This window comes from Macaca thibetana, chromosome 18 (assembly GCF_024542745.1).
Source record: "Macaca thibetana thibetana isolate TM-01 chromosome 18, ASM2454274v1, whole genome shotgun sequence".
Lineage (NCBI taxonomy): Eukaryota > Metazoa > Chordata > Mammalia > Primates > Cercopithecidae > Macaca > Macaca thibetana.
The window spans coordinates 1,068,791-1,083,935 of record NC_065595.1 but is presented as its reverse complement, the minus strand read 5'-3'; the positions used below and the strand labels follow the sequence as shown (position 1 = coordinate 1,083,935).

The 15,145-nt window shown below is 38.0% G+C and overlaps 1 protein-coding gene across 2 annotated transcripts in view; it reads left to right on the top strand.

Moving 5' to 3' along the window:
* The window catches only part of ATP9B (ATPase phospholipid transporting 9B (putative)), a 295,408-nt gene that overhangs the window by 57,597 nt on the left and 222,666 nt on the right, over positions 1 to 15,145 (top strand). For both annotated transcript variants that reach the window (XM_050768237.1, XM_050768236.1), the window contains exon 6: positions 12,008 to 12,066. In XM_050768237.1, the coding sequence (XP_050624194.1) occupies positions 12,008 to 12,066 (59 nt within the window). The remainder of the gene's footprint in view (positions 1 to 12,007; positions 12,067 to 15,145) is intronic.

Here is a 15,145-nt window from a genome sequence, read left to right as displayed (position 1 = left end):
TACTTTGTGACTTCATCTATATGAAATATCCACAATTGGTAAATTAGTAGAGATAGACTGCAGATTGGAGGTGGCCATGGACGAGCGGAAGAAGGGAGCACGAAGCATCTGCCTAACGGGCATTGGGTTTCGTGTTTTGGTGATGGAAATATTTTGGGACTTGATAGAGTTGGTCGCACAACATCGTGAATACAGTCAATGCCACCGAATGATGCACTGTAAAACGGCTTTTTATGTTAGTTTCACCCCAAAATGGCATAAAATGTTCAAGAAGACATTCTGCTGTTACGTCTTTTGTACGTCTGTGATACTTGAACTTCAAGTACTTTAAAAATAATTTTCAGTATGTTTATTTCAAATGTACATGAAAATTTACCATTTGAAAAAGCCATCATTGCTGGTCATCTAAGAAGTGGAAGTTTCACATGTCAATAATAATAACGACAGCTGCTTTTTGACTTCCTTGTGTGTGTCAGATAACATTTAGAGTCCTAGTTCTCATATCCAGCACCGTCCAAAGGGGAGTTGATGTGCTTTCCAAGTTCTAGATGAGAAACCTGCGGTTTGTGAACTGTTTGCCCTGAGTCACAGTAGTTTTAGGTAGAGCTGGTGCTTGAACCTAGATCATCTGACTCCAATCCACTGTTCTTTCAGCTGTGGCACACTGCTTCATGGCTGGTGGTTCTGATACAGATGTTTGATGAGTAAAACCGGTAGTGTTAAAAAATGCATCAGTTTAGCCTTATTATTGAGCACAGTTTAGAATTTATTTTTTCGTTAAGAATGTTTGCTGTTTACCTCCTCCTCAGTTTCCAGTATTTCACAGTTACCTCTTTGAATGGCATTGATGGCAGCCTCCTTGTGTGCCTTTCTGTGGTTTGCTGAACCATATTTACAGCATTTGGAGTGTGTTATTTTGGAGTTCTCAAGCATACACTTATAGAAGTAAACTGGAGGAATGTTCTCTGTTACTTTTTTCTTTTGAAAAGGAAAGCCACTTATAAATTGCTTTGTTTGGAAACAGAAAATATTTTAACCAATATATTATCACAGTCACACTAGAATTATTTTGAGTTATCTTGTGTTTTATTTTCTGATACTTTTTTGGGTGTAGGAATTTTCTATGTATGTTGCTGTTACTTTACTTTCTTCTTGTTTATGGCTGCTTGTTTTTGTTTTGTTTTGTTTTGTTTTTAGTAGAGACAGGGTTTCACCATGTTGGCCAGGTTGGTCTCAAACTCCTGGCCTCAAGTAATCCACCCTCCTCAGCCTCTCAGAGTGCTGGGATTACAGGTGTGAGCTACTATGCCTGGCCTTTCTTGAAGTATACTTAAATCATTTTTGTTTCCGTGGTCTAACATCTGAGCAGCGTTTGAAAAGAATCCATCCCAGTATTTCATTTAGGAACATTCGGTATACATCATGGTATTAGATTGGTGCAAAAATAGTTGCACCAAGTAATTTTGTCATTGGAAGTAATAGCAAAAACTGCAATGACTTTTGCACCAACCTGTATGTCTGCTATGTAATGATATTTCACGAGCACTTTCCATTTATTATCTCATATTTTTAGTTCTCTGTGGCTGGACCAAGGTAGATACACTCAGACATGGCCATATAGACTCAGGAGTGGTTATAAACACACACGCACAAACACTCACACACACTCAAGTGGGTAGATATACTCAGGCATGGCCACGTAGACTGAGGAGTGGTTGTAAATATACATATACACACACTCAAGTAGATATATAAACTCATTACCACTGTTTTTTCTCAGGTCACCCTTAGAGGGTCTGCATGAATTCATTTCTTAATGATATGTCAACTACAAGTCTTTCCATCCTTCCTTTTCACTTGATATGTGTGTGCCACCTCCAGGTCTAACCAGTGCTTCTAACCAGGGAGATACTTCTTGGTCACTAAAGCCGACTGAGGTCTGCCCCCCACGCAGCCCTTGAACAGTCCTTAGCTGGGCCTGGCTGATGGGACTTGTCCGGTGGGCCTACAGCTCCTGGCCTGGCTCCAGCTCTGGCTCCAGCTGTCTCTTCTGCCTGAAGTGGAAAATGGACTCCTCACTGCTGATACTGTTCTATCTTTCCTTGGCAGTAGCCCTTTCTTTTCAAAGTAAAAAGTATTTTCAAAAAGTGAATCTGATGCCATTTTATGGCTTAGAACCCTTGAGTCTCATGTGACTCTCCAACTCCCTGTGGCCTGGCCCTGGCTGCCTGCTCCAGCTCCTTCTGTGATTTCTGAAGGGTGGTTGCACTGGTTTTTCCTTTAGTTCCTTGAATAGGCCTCTCCTTCTCCCTCTTAGAGACTGGCGTTTAAAGTAATAGCCACTCTGTCTGGGGGTTCTTGTTCTGTCCTGTACTGTTTGGCCACTTCCTACTCAAAACTTCAGGTTTTATTAAAAGATTATCTTAGAGAGGTCTGCCTCGATTTCTTCAAATGTTACTCCCCACCCCAACCCACACATACATCCCATGGCGCCTGTACCTCCCTGTGGGAAGTGGCATTACTCTGAAGACTACTTCAATTCCTGGACTCTCAGTTTCATGAGCATGGGGTTCTGGTTTCCCCCAGAGTAAGTAGAGTCATTGGCACGTGGTGAGCACTCAGTAAACGGAGGGAGTCAAGGAAGAAGAAAGTTCCAGATCCAGATGAAAGTGCTGAGTCTGGTCTAAGGCCAGGGGGCTGCCCTGTGAGGTGGCACCAGTTTGCGTTTCCGTTGTGCCCACAAATGTCCTTCTGACACCCTTACCCACTCACTCCAGTTAAAAAAAAGTCATTGTTCATTTGTGATCTTTTATAAATTACTTATTTAATACCTTTTGTTTCTGTTTTTACCTTATTAGAAAAAATTTCATTGTTCATTTGTGATCTTTTATAAATTACTTAATACCTTTTGTTTCTATTTTTACCTTATTACATTTTTACCTTATTACAATTTTTCTACTAAAAGGAATTTGCCTTTGTCACATGTAGCAAATATTTTTACCTTGACTTATTTTTTAAAAATCATTTTTCTTGGATGTAATATATAATTTTTATAATTTAAATCTCCTGATCTTTTGTGATTTTTACTTTAATCTTAGAAAGTCTATTCGTTCCCAATATAAGTGAGCATTGTGTTTTCATAAAGTGTTTCTGGATTTTCATATTTTGTAGTTAAGTTTTACTGCATTCATAATTTTACACTTAAGATGTATACTATGTGGAGAAAGGACCTTTCTTTTCTTTTTTTCCCCCACAAATGCTCAGCAGTTGTTTCTAAACCATGTTTAAAGTTAGCAGAGTTCTTCTCCAAACCTTTGAGACTTAACCAGGTTTCTTGTCCAAGGACTCAGAATATGAGCTGCCTCCCCTGAACCTGTGCCTCTCTGCCTGAGCACAGTGTGGGCCTTGTGTGCACCAGGACTGATCTCAAGATGAATTTTATGTTTTATGTTAGTTAACACGAAAAGCCCCAGACTCCAAGTCATCCTTCAGATTCTCCATTTTAATCACCATGGGATAGTGTGTATCTTTATTGTTACCCTTGGTCTTTTTTCACTGGGTTTCCAGAATTCACGTTCTTTTTTTCCTTCATAACCTGAAGCTTTTGTATCTATGGATTCCTCTCTGAAGGTACCTTCCCGCTCTCAGACTGTGGCTCTATTCTGAGGGCCCACGTCCTAAACAGACCCTTTGGTGGCCCTAGTTTTGGCTCCTGTAGCCTTAGTGCCACTCCACCTGCAGTTAGGCCGCTCTCTCTAGCTCATTCTCTTTCGTGCCTGGACTCCAGTTATTTTTCAACCTCCAGTTTATTGACTTTGCATCCTTTCTACCGTTCCTAGCCCCTTCAGTCTTCTATTTGAAGAAGTCCAGTTGGTCAATTTTATTTATGATTGTGCTTTTGTTTTTCTAAGAACTCTTTACCTAACCCACGTTTACAAATGTTTCCACTGTTGCTCCTGTTTTCTTCTAGAAGTTTTTTAGTTTTAGGAATTATACTTACGAATATCCATTTTGAGTCTATTTTTGTCTACTGTGCAGAATATAGGTGGTTTTTTTTTGCATGTGGACATTCAGTTGTTGTCAGTAGTTTTTTGAAAAAGTGATCCTTTTTCTACTGCATTGCCTTTGAACTCTTCATGTGAGTTTCTCTCTGGACGCTCTTTCTGCTCCACTGATCTGTTTGTCTGTCTGTAAACATCATGCTCTTTTGGTTACTGTTGCTTTATCATAATTTTTGAAATCAAGCCCTCAACCTTTGTTCTTCATTTTTGGAGTTGTTTTTGTTAGTTGCAGGCCTATGACTTTTATAATCGGCTTGCCAATTTCTACAAAAAAGCTCTCTCCAGTTTTGAATGGGATTTCTTTGGATCTGTAAATCCATTTGGCAGAGAACTGACATTTAAATAATATTTAATCTTTTGACCCATGTGTGAAATGCATCTTTCCTTTTAAAATTTTTTTCTCAGCAGTGTTTTGTTGTTTTTTGCGGGTTAGTTGTCTTTTATCTCTGCTTTGAAGATTTTGTTAATAGTTTTGAGCGATTTGTTTATGATGTGCCTACGTGTAATTTTCTTTATGTTTTTATGCTTGGGATTCATTTAACTTTTTGAATCTGTGGGATGTAAGCTTCATTAAATATGGAAAGTGTTTAGCCTTTATTTCTTCAAATATTTTTTTCTTCACTCTCCAGTGTCAAGGTTTCCAGTTATACCTGTGTTAGACTGTTCGAGGTAGTGACACTCATTGATGTTTTTAAATTTTTCTTTTAAATTCTTTTTTCTGTTTTATTTTGCACAGTTCTATTGCTGTTATTCAGATTCACTATTCTTTCCTTCCAGAATGTCTGTTCTATTGTGTGTTAGTCTGTTCTCATGCTGCTAATAAAGACATACCCAAGACCAAGTAATTTATAAGGAAAGAGGTTTAATTGACTCACAGCTCAGCATGGCTGGGGGAGGCCTTAGGAAACTTAGAACCATAGAGGAAGGAGAAGCAAACACGTCCTTCTTCACATGGTGGCAGCAAGGAGAAGTGCCGTGCAAAGAGGGGAAAAGCCACTTACAAAACCATCAGAACACACTCACTATCATGAGAACAGCATGAGGGTAACCGCCCCATGATTCATTTACCGCCCCCCAGCTCCCTCTGACAACTACAATTCAAGATGAGAGTTGGGTGGAGACACAGCCAAACCATATCATACTGTTAATTTCATTTGTTGTGTTTTTTTATCTCAAGCGTTGTTGTTTTTGTGTCTGGAAGTTTGATTTGGGTCTTTTTTGTATCTTTCATGTCTCTTAACTTTCTGATCATTGGAATACAGTTTTCATAGCTGTTTTCATGTCCGTGTCTGCTAATTTTAACATTTGTGTCCGTTGTGGGTCAGTTTTGATTGAATGGTTTTTCTCCTCCTGTGGGTCATCTCTTCTTGCTTCTTTGCATGCCTATTAATTTTTTATTGGATGTCAGACATTGTGAATTTTACCTTTTTGGGTGGTGGATATCTTTATATTCCTGCACATACTGTTGAGTATTGTTGTGGGATGCTGTTCAGCTACTTGGATAGGCCTTGCTTTGTTACATCATTGGACAGATCTGGGGCATGCTCCATGGGCTTGGTTATTCCCCAGCGTGAGGCCAGACGTGGTCTGTGAGTCATGGGCTTCTCCAGTCTGGCTGGAAGGGCACTTTGTGAACATGGGCATTCTCTGTTCCTTTTGGATATCCCCCTGTCACTGCCTTCCTTTCTGGACACTCACTTTTTCTCAGCATCCAGGCATGTTATCTTTCAGGAGCTCTGCTCTGGCCCTTCCTTCAGCCTGCATGCTCTGTCTTAGACACCTGTTCGTGGCCTCCCCACTGTTTCCTGACTCCTGGCTCCAGTGCCTCCTTTTCTAGGAGTCCTCTCCTAACCCTGCCACAGTCACAAATGCCCACCTTTGCCCTCCGCCAGCATCCTGTGCCGTGTGCTCTGCCCTCATCTTTCCATAGCACCTGCTACATTTCAGCATGCCATACACCCTTTAAACGTGTGCCGTTGTCACTAGTGTAGTACATGCGCCTGCAGTAGGAACTGGAATGTAGTAGGTGTTGAGGAAATGGGTTAAGTACTGTCTTCAGATTTTGTGGGGGTTTCCTGTACTTCTTTCTTGAAGTATGTTCTGAGTGCTTTAATACATTTTAGGATTTCATCCATTTGAATTTGCTTTTGTGGAGTGTTTTACAGCCTAGAGTAGTAATGCCATCTACATCATAAGATAAATTGTAACTTTTTGTTAAACTAGAATTTTTACCAGTATTTACTTTTATTAGGTAAGAAATTTTAGAATTAGCTAGAAGATAACAGTAATTTTGTTCAACTCGGTTTCATGGAATTATTATTGGGAACATTTATATGAAATATGTGGATGTTGTGGCCTGCAAAGAAACTAATACACTCAAGTGACACAGTTTTACATGAGCAGGCTCAGGCCTGGACCTCAGTGTTTTTGACTTACATTTCAGATCACCTTTGCAAGCGGAATGGAGAGGAATCCTAGTTTGTTCACTCAGCCACTTCATCACAAAATGTTTGTTGTGTACCTGCTTAGGGCTTTGGCACATCCCGTTTACGTCCTTAAACAATATGCCTCAAACTCTACGGAGACACGTGGATGTGAGTAATTTGGCAATGAGACTACCTGCTGTTGCAGTTGAAGGTCTTAGAGATCTAAGTTTTGTTTACTTTGATCAGCTTATTTATTTAGTTTAAATGTGAGGTGGTAAACTATCATCTCAACTAAATTTGTTTATAGAGAAAAGTAAGTTATACTATATTTCACTTTAATGGATGGATATTAAGATTTAATGATTAATTACTAGAAGTATTAGAACCTTCTGTTCATTATTGTTGTTCTTGCATTAAAAAAAAAATCAGTATTGCCTGGGTGTGGTGGCTCATGCCCATATTCATAGCTCTTTGGAAGGCTGATGTGGGTGGATTGCTTGAGCTCAGAAGTTTGAGACCAGTCTGAGAACATGGTGAAGTCTCATCTCTACAAAAAATACAAAAATTAGCCGAGTGTGGTGGTGCGTACCTGTAGTCCCATCTGCTCCAGAGGCTGAGGTGGGAGGATGCACCTGAGCCAGGGAGGTTGAGGCTGCAGTGAGCCGTGACTGTGCCACTACAAACTGGGTGACAGAAAATAGTAAAAAAAAGTTACTTATCTACCAATCTTATACCTTGTGTGTGTTTGTTTGAATATAAATACATTTTTATCCTTAGTTGCTAGTATTTGTGTTTAGTAGGTCTTACTTTGCTTCGTGCTTTAATCCATTATGACATGGACTCATTTTAACTACTTAGGACTAGAATGGTTGTAAATTCCTTTGATTTTAAAATGGGTTAATCTTTTTATAGTAAATCCACAAACCAGTAATGTGGTCATTTATTATCATTATCAATCTGTTCTGTACATAATCATGTGTGCTAGGCTTTGACACAACTGCAGTGTGTTGGATGGTTTACAGCAGCGTCACTGCAAACACGTGACTCCCTCCTCGTGCTGTGGTGGCATGTCGGCTACTACATCACTGGGACAGTAAGAATTTTTCAGCTCCATTATCATCTTATTTTCCCCACAGTGGCTCTATTTTATTTTTATTTTTTAAATTTTTGTGAGTACATAGTAGGTATATATATTTGTGGGTTACATGAGATATTTTGATGCAGGCATTCAATGGGGAATAATCAATAATCACATCAGGGTAAATGGGGTATCCATCCCCTCAAGCATGTATCCTTTGTGTTACAAACAATCTATTTACACTCTTTCAGTTATTTTAAAATGTGCAAGTATTTTTGACTGTAGTCACCTTGTTGCTCTAGCAAATACTGTCTTACTCATTCTTTCTATTTTTCGGTACCTATTAACCACCCCTGCTTCCCTCAGTAGCTCCCACTAACCTTCCCTGCCTATGGTAATCTCTGTCTCCATGAGTTTAATTTAATATGGATAAATTTTGGATATGCATTTGGAAAGAAGAAACTACATGTCGTAAAAGTATATTTCAGTTACACTTTAAACCTATCATAGGATCTGAAATTTAGTGGATATTCAGATACTTAAATATTGATAGCATTTAAAGCATATTATTTACAGGTGTATATAAAGTATTACTGGTGTTTATGTGGGTTATTAAAAGCTTCACAGAGGTTAGATTTGCTGTGTAATTAATTCTGGGAAGGGAGGGATTTTAATCCAAGGGAGCAAGTGCTGGGAGCTTCTGCGAGTCAATAGAGGGCACCTTACAGTGGAGGGACGAGATTCCCGGTGAGGTACAGCAGGGGTCAACAGAGATGGAGGAGCCAGTTGGTAAAGCCTGGCAGTTAACTTAGGGTCTGTTTTGAGGAACTTACAGTTTTTGATACAAATATGATTATCTTTTAAATAATTATCATAGAATGGAATTTTTTTGGGGGATAAACACAGTCCTTAGTTTTTTCAACTCATTCATTTGGAATTAGGGAAATTATGATGTTATATTTTCTTTACACAGGCAGAAATTAATGACTGGTAGTGGGGTTAGTGGGCAGGTTATATGTTTAAGAAGCATTGGCTTAAGAATAGGTAGTTATGGCTGGGCGTGGTGGCTTACACCTGTAATCACAGGACTTTGGGAAGCCAAGGCGGGTGGATCACCTGAGGTTAGGAGTTCAAGACAAGCCTGGCCAACATAGCGAAACCCTGTCTCTACTGAAAATGCAAAACAAATTAGCCAACCGTAGTGGGGGGCGCTTGTAATCCCAGCTACTCGGGAGACTGAGGCAGGAGAATCACCTAAACCCAGGAGGCGCAGGTTGCAGTGAGCCGAAATCGCGCCACTGCACTCCAGCCTGGGCAACAAGAGTGAAACTCCGCCTCAAACAGCAACCAAAAAAAAAAAAAAAAGAATATGTAGTTATTTGATATACATTTGCATCTTTCTCAGAGGAGCCTATAGAACTTGTTCATGGGAGCAAGTGAGATGAATACTTTTCCTCTATGAGGAAAAACCCACTTAATGCTATTATGTTTCTGAAGAATGATGGAAGGGAACATTTATCACTAGAAAGATTTACTGGAAATATTTGATTGAAATAGTTTAGAGAGCGGAAAGTACTGTTGTTACCTTACTTGGTGATACTATTTGGCTGTGTCCCCACCCAAATCTCATCTTCACTTAGAGTTCCCATAATCCCCATGTGTCATGGGAGGGACCCAGTGGGAAGTAATTGAATCATAGGGGCGGTTACCGCCATGCTGTTCTTGTGATGGTGGGTGAGTTCTCATGAGATCTGATGGTTTTATAAGGGGCTTTTCTCCCTTTGCTCGGCACTTCTCCTTGCTGTCACCATGTGAAAAAGGACGTGTTTGCTTTCCCTTCGCCATTATTGATTGTAAGTTTTCTGAGACCTCCCCAGTTATGCTGACCTGTGAGGCAATTAAACCTCTTTCCTTTATAAATTACCCAGTTTAGGGTCTGTCTTTATTAGCAGTGTGAGAACGGACTAATATACTTGGTAATAGTCACAATTAACTAGTTCATTAAAGAACAAAAAGCTGATAATACATGACTTACTGAATGTGCACTTGATAGTATATTGAATAGGTAATTTTAAGAAAAAAATATGTCATTAGATTTAAATACTAGCATTTACATCGAAATATCTTTGCTGCTGTATTTAGAGCTTCCTTCTCTATCAAGTGCAGCTCTGAGATTATTAAATGTTGAGTGTCCATTTCATAAACACTTTGTGTCGTTGATTGCTCTGTAGGATTATTGAGGCCAGGTGACAGTTGTGTGTTTTGTATGTGCACAGTGACTCTTAAAATTGAGAGATTTTTTTCTGTTGTTACCAGACTCTCTCAAATATGATATTACTATATTACTAGGATCAGTTGTCAGCTCAGTTAACAAAGTGTTGGCCAGAAATCAAATACTTAATGTAAGTGTGGGTTGTTAGAATGTGGCAGCAAAGATAATTCGTGCTGGACCTTCACTGGTGGACAGGTCTGTGAAAGTGGGTCGTTTTCCTCCTGTATCTTCTCTGTCCAGTGCCTTACATGTTCTTTGGCAAAGAGGACAGCAAATCAGTTATTCAGGATGCTAGGACTTGATAACAGTGTGATCATTTGTTCAAAATTTAGATACATGTACTTTGAGCAGATACATAAAGCAGATGGTCATACTATTTTGTTACTGTACTCTGTTTAGCTTTCTGATACTTTGTTCATAGTGTAATATTAACATTTGGAGAACTTTTTATGCTGTATTTTATCATAAACTTTTTTCCTTAAACAGGTAATTGAAGATAATTTCCATAGAAATGAGTCATAATCACTATATGCCTGAAAATTAAAGGCTCTTAAATATATTCTCTCTCTTTACCATGTTATAGAATAATAAATCTTTCAGAAATGTTAGATCTTAATTACAGTCAAAAAGGATATGTTTTATCTTCAAAATGTTTTAAAATTGTTTACTGTATTATGTGTTATGACTATAGTGTTTCTTTTTCTCTCCTTTTAAAATGTGTTGATTTCAGAGAATGTGAGAAAAATACAAGGAAAGAGGGGTGGATTGGATAGGTAGGGGAGAGTGAAATTAGATGATGAAGTCGGAGCTCTGGGTCCGTGGGGCGTCTCTACTGCCAGATGCTTTGCTATGAAAAGCATAGCAGCGGGGGTGGAGGCCTGAAGCCTGAGTGACCGTGCTTACAGGAATTAAAGTGGACAGTGTTTTGTGAATCTGTTTTCTGGTTGTGTGTAGGCATACACTTAGTGGTTTTAAAGCTATGTTAAGATTTGTTTCACACATAATTCTAAAGAGCACTGCTATTTTATAATATAAATAAAAATAGCTTCAGCCCTTATTGGCTTATATAATTGAGGCATGTAGAAAAAAATACAACATAATGCATATAAAAGTTTTGATATCTCCAAAGCAGATCTTTAGGAACAGTGTGAAACTACTGAAATACAGCTGCTTTAAGAGGTGTTTGGGAAATAACATCTTTTAATAAGATCTTATTGAAGATCTTTAAATCTTTAAAGTCAGTGTAACGAGTGTGATGTTAGTTTTTGATAGCTGTCAACATAAACCGAATGTAAAAGGAAGGAACATTTTCCCTTGTTAGGACAGTAATTTCAAAAATGTAAAAATTAACACACAAGGCCATTGCTAGTCTTATGAGAGTGAGATGGAGAGAGTGAGGAAGTGAGGGAAGGAGGTTGGAAGACACCCAGGGGGAGAAAGAGAGGCAGATACAGAGAGAAGGGGAGGAAGGGAGAGAATGAATTTGCCTATTTTGTTACCTAAGTATGTCTCAAATTATGTATGCAACATTCATCTACTCTACATCGTATTATACATGATATTTTATAGATATTTAAGTATATAGGAAACTTTATCAATGACTATTCTACATTAGATATTTTGTACATAATAATTTATTCACATAGATAAATCACTTTTAGTAATAAAGCTTTAGATATAACTTTTTCAGTCCTCTCCTGTGTTGGTAAAGCTATTAATAGAGGCTGATTTTATATATAATTTGCTTTATTTCTTTTTTGGTCAGTTATGTGCTAATTAATGCCATTTATGATATTAACTTAAGGATTTTTACATCTCTGTGTTAAGTTTTAATTATGCTCAAATCATTTAGTAATATTTCTGATCATTGTTGACTTGACTTGGAACTGAAACAACGGCAAAACATGGTAATAGCCTTCTGAGTGTTGTCCCCTTTTAAATTACTATGAAGAAATTCTCCCTCTGTGTTTTTATTGGGAGATAAAAGTTGTGTTTGGAAGTTTACTAAGAGAAGTTAATTATTAGTGACTGTCTGAAAGTATAAGTACAGGGAAATTTCTGAAGTATATTTTTCTGCATCTTATTTCTAAAGTAATTATTTTTTAATTGAAAGTTGAACTTGAGTGTGCTATTGTTTCCTTGAGTTGACTGTACTTCTTCTTTTTTTAAGGTAAAGTGCAAGTTAAGAGTTCAGACATACAAGTTGGAGACCTCATCATAGTGGAAAAGGTTGATGAATTTTTAATATATTTTAGACCTATATATACTGGTTATTAATGTTTAGCCTGATTGCAAGTAACTTCTGAATTTGAAAGAAATTGTTTGAGACATGTATTTTGAATCATAATATCCTTGTGTAAGATTTGTTGTATGTGAAGAAAAATCTAGATTTTTGTATATTCTGTTTTGCTAAAGTATATTTCAGTGTGTGCAAGCAGTCATATTTTTTTCTGAAATAAGATGGTTAACTGCTTAATGTTGCATTATCAAGATTATTTTATGTCGTCATAGAATTGTATTTGAACCTATTTATAGTACTATGCTTCAGTTTTCAGAACTTCCTCCTACAGAGATAATCATCCCTCAATATCCATGAGAGAGTAGTTCCAGGACCCTGCCAAGGATACCAAAATCCACTGATGCTCAAATTTCTTGTATAAAATTGCATAGTCTATGCATTAACAAATCCTCCGTATACTTTAAATCAGTGGTCCCCAACCTTTTCAGCACCAGGAACCAGTTTTATGGAAGACAATTTTTCCATGGACCAAGGTTCAGTGGGCTTGTTTTTGGGATGAAACTGTTCCACCTCAGATCATCAGGCGTTAGATTCTCATAAGAAGTGTGCAGCCTAGGTCCCTTTCGTGCGCAGTTCACTATAGGGTTCGTGCTTCTGTGAGAATCTAATGCTGCTTCTGATCTCACAGGAGGTGGAGCTCAGGAGGTAATGCTCCTTTGCCCTCCACTCCCCTCCTGCTGTGCAGTGCCATTCTTAAAAGGCCCGGGGTTAGGGACCTCTGCTTTAAATCATCTCTAGATGATTTATAGTACTTAATACGATGGAAATGCTATCTAAATAGTTACACAGTATTTTTTTATTTTTGTTTTCTTATTTTTTATTTTTATTTTTTTCCTGAATATTTTCTCTCAATGCTTGGTTGAATCCCCATCTGTGGAACCCGTGGATACAGAGGGCCAGCTGTAGTTATATTACACATAATTATTGGATATAATTCATATGGTTAAAAAATTTAAGAGGGAAAAGTGAATAGAAGTAAAAGCATTACAAAAGAAAGTTTTGATCAATGTAGGAAGAAGCTGTAAGAAAAACATTAGGTCCGATGTGGAGATCGTCAGGGCTGCTGGTGGTGTGGAGAGTGACTGAAGGTGCAGGCTTCACGTGGGGGAGCTGGTGGTGGTGAGAGTGACTGAAGGTGCAGGCTGCATGTGGGGGGAGTGCATTCAGAGTGCTCTCATCTGCCTTGTCCCCGACCACATGAGTGCTGTGCGCAGGACACCTGGGTCTGTGTTAAGGGAGTTCATTCTCAAGTGCTCTCATCTGCCTACTTCCATGACTATGTGAGTAAAAAGAGCTCAGGTCACACACAGGAAGGGAGAAATTGGAAACCCAGGAACAAATATCAGAGGAAACCAACTGAAAATAAATAATAAAATGCAGACGTACATTCTAATGGTCTAAGTACAGCAATCAAGACACAGAATAGATAAAAAACATACCAAAAACCCAAGATGCATCTCTATGTCGTTTACACAAAAGTCTCTTCAAATACGGTGACATAGATAGGATGAAAGTAAAAGGATAGAAAAATATATACAATGTAAAATTAAACAAAAGTAGTAGGAGCTATATTAATGTCCAAGAAAATGTACTTCAGAGTGAAGAAAATTACTACATACAAAAAGAGATATTATATAACAATAATAGGATTAATCCATCAGGAAGATACAATGATCCTAAAGTGGTACTCACCAAACACCATATCCATAAAATTCGTGAATCAACAACTGTCAGAGCTGAAAAAAGTAGACAAGTCCAGTTACAAGTGGATACTTCAGCACCACCCTTCAGGCGTTGGATAGAAGTAGTGGACAGACGCTCTGCAGGGATGTGGAAGATTTGCATAGGACCAACCAGCAGGAGTTGTCTAGCATGCGTAGACCACTGTACCTGTCAGTAGGAGAGAACACATTTATTTCAAGTGTCTGTAGAACATTCACCAAGATAAGACATATTCTGTACCATAAACCTCAACAAAATGAAAAGAATTGAAATCACACAGAGTGTGTTCTCTCACTATAATAGAATTCTTAAAAATCAGTAACAAAGGCAACAGGAAAACTCTAAAACGTGGAAAGTAAACAGCACCCTTTGAATTAATTTATAGGATAGATAGTAAGTCTCAAGGAAACAATACATATAGCTGAATAAAAATGAAAATTCTGCATTCTGGAATAAGTGGAATGCATGTAAGGGCAGTGCTGGGATTAACTGTAGCATGAAACTCCTATGTGGAAACAAGCAGAGGTCTTGGGTCAGTAGTCTAAATCCCTACTGCAAGAAACTAGGAGAAGACAGCAAAGTTAAACCAAGGCAAGCAGAAGGAAGGCAATAATAAAGATACAAGTAGAAGTCAGTAAAATGGAAACTAGGAAGACAAGATAGAAAATCAATGAATACAAAAGCTGGTTCTTCTAAATAAGTTAATAAAATTGATAAACCTCTAGCAAGCAAGACTGATCAAAATAAAAAGAGTAATGTCACAAATCACCAGTATCAGTAATGAAATAGAGGCTTTCACTATAGATCCCGCAGCCATTAAAAAGACAGTTACCAAATACTACAAACACCTTGATGCTCATAAATAGAAGAAATGGACAAATTCTTCTGAAACCATAAAGTATAAGAATTCAGTCAAAATGAAATAGACAGTATGAATAGTCCTGTAACCGCTAAAGAAGCTGAATTAGTAATTTAAAGCTCTAGGAAGGAAATAACCTAGGTCCAGGAGAATTCCTTAAAACCATTAAAGAAGACTTAGCATCAACTTCACACAGTTGTTTTCAGAAAATAATTGAGAATGCTACACTACCCAACTCATTTTGTGAGGTCAGGAATGTCTTTATCTCAACACCAGAAAAAAAAAGTACAATAAAAGAAAACTACAGCCCAAATGATATCAGCAATATGTAAAGAAGAGTAATACATCACATCCCAGTACAGGTTGTTCCAGGTATGTAAATGTGGTTCAGCATTCTAAAATCAAGCAACGTAATTTACCCTATCAAC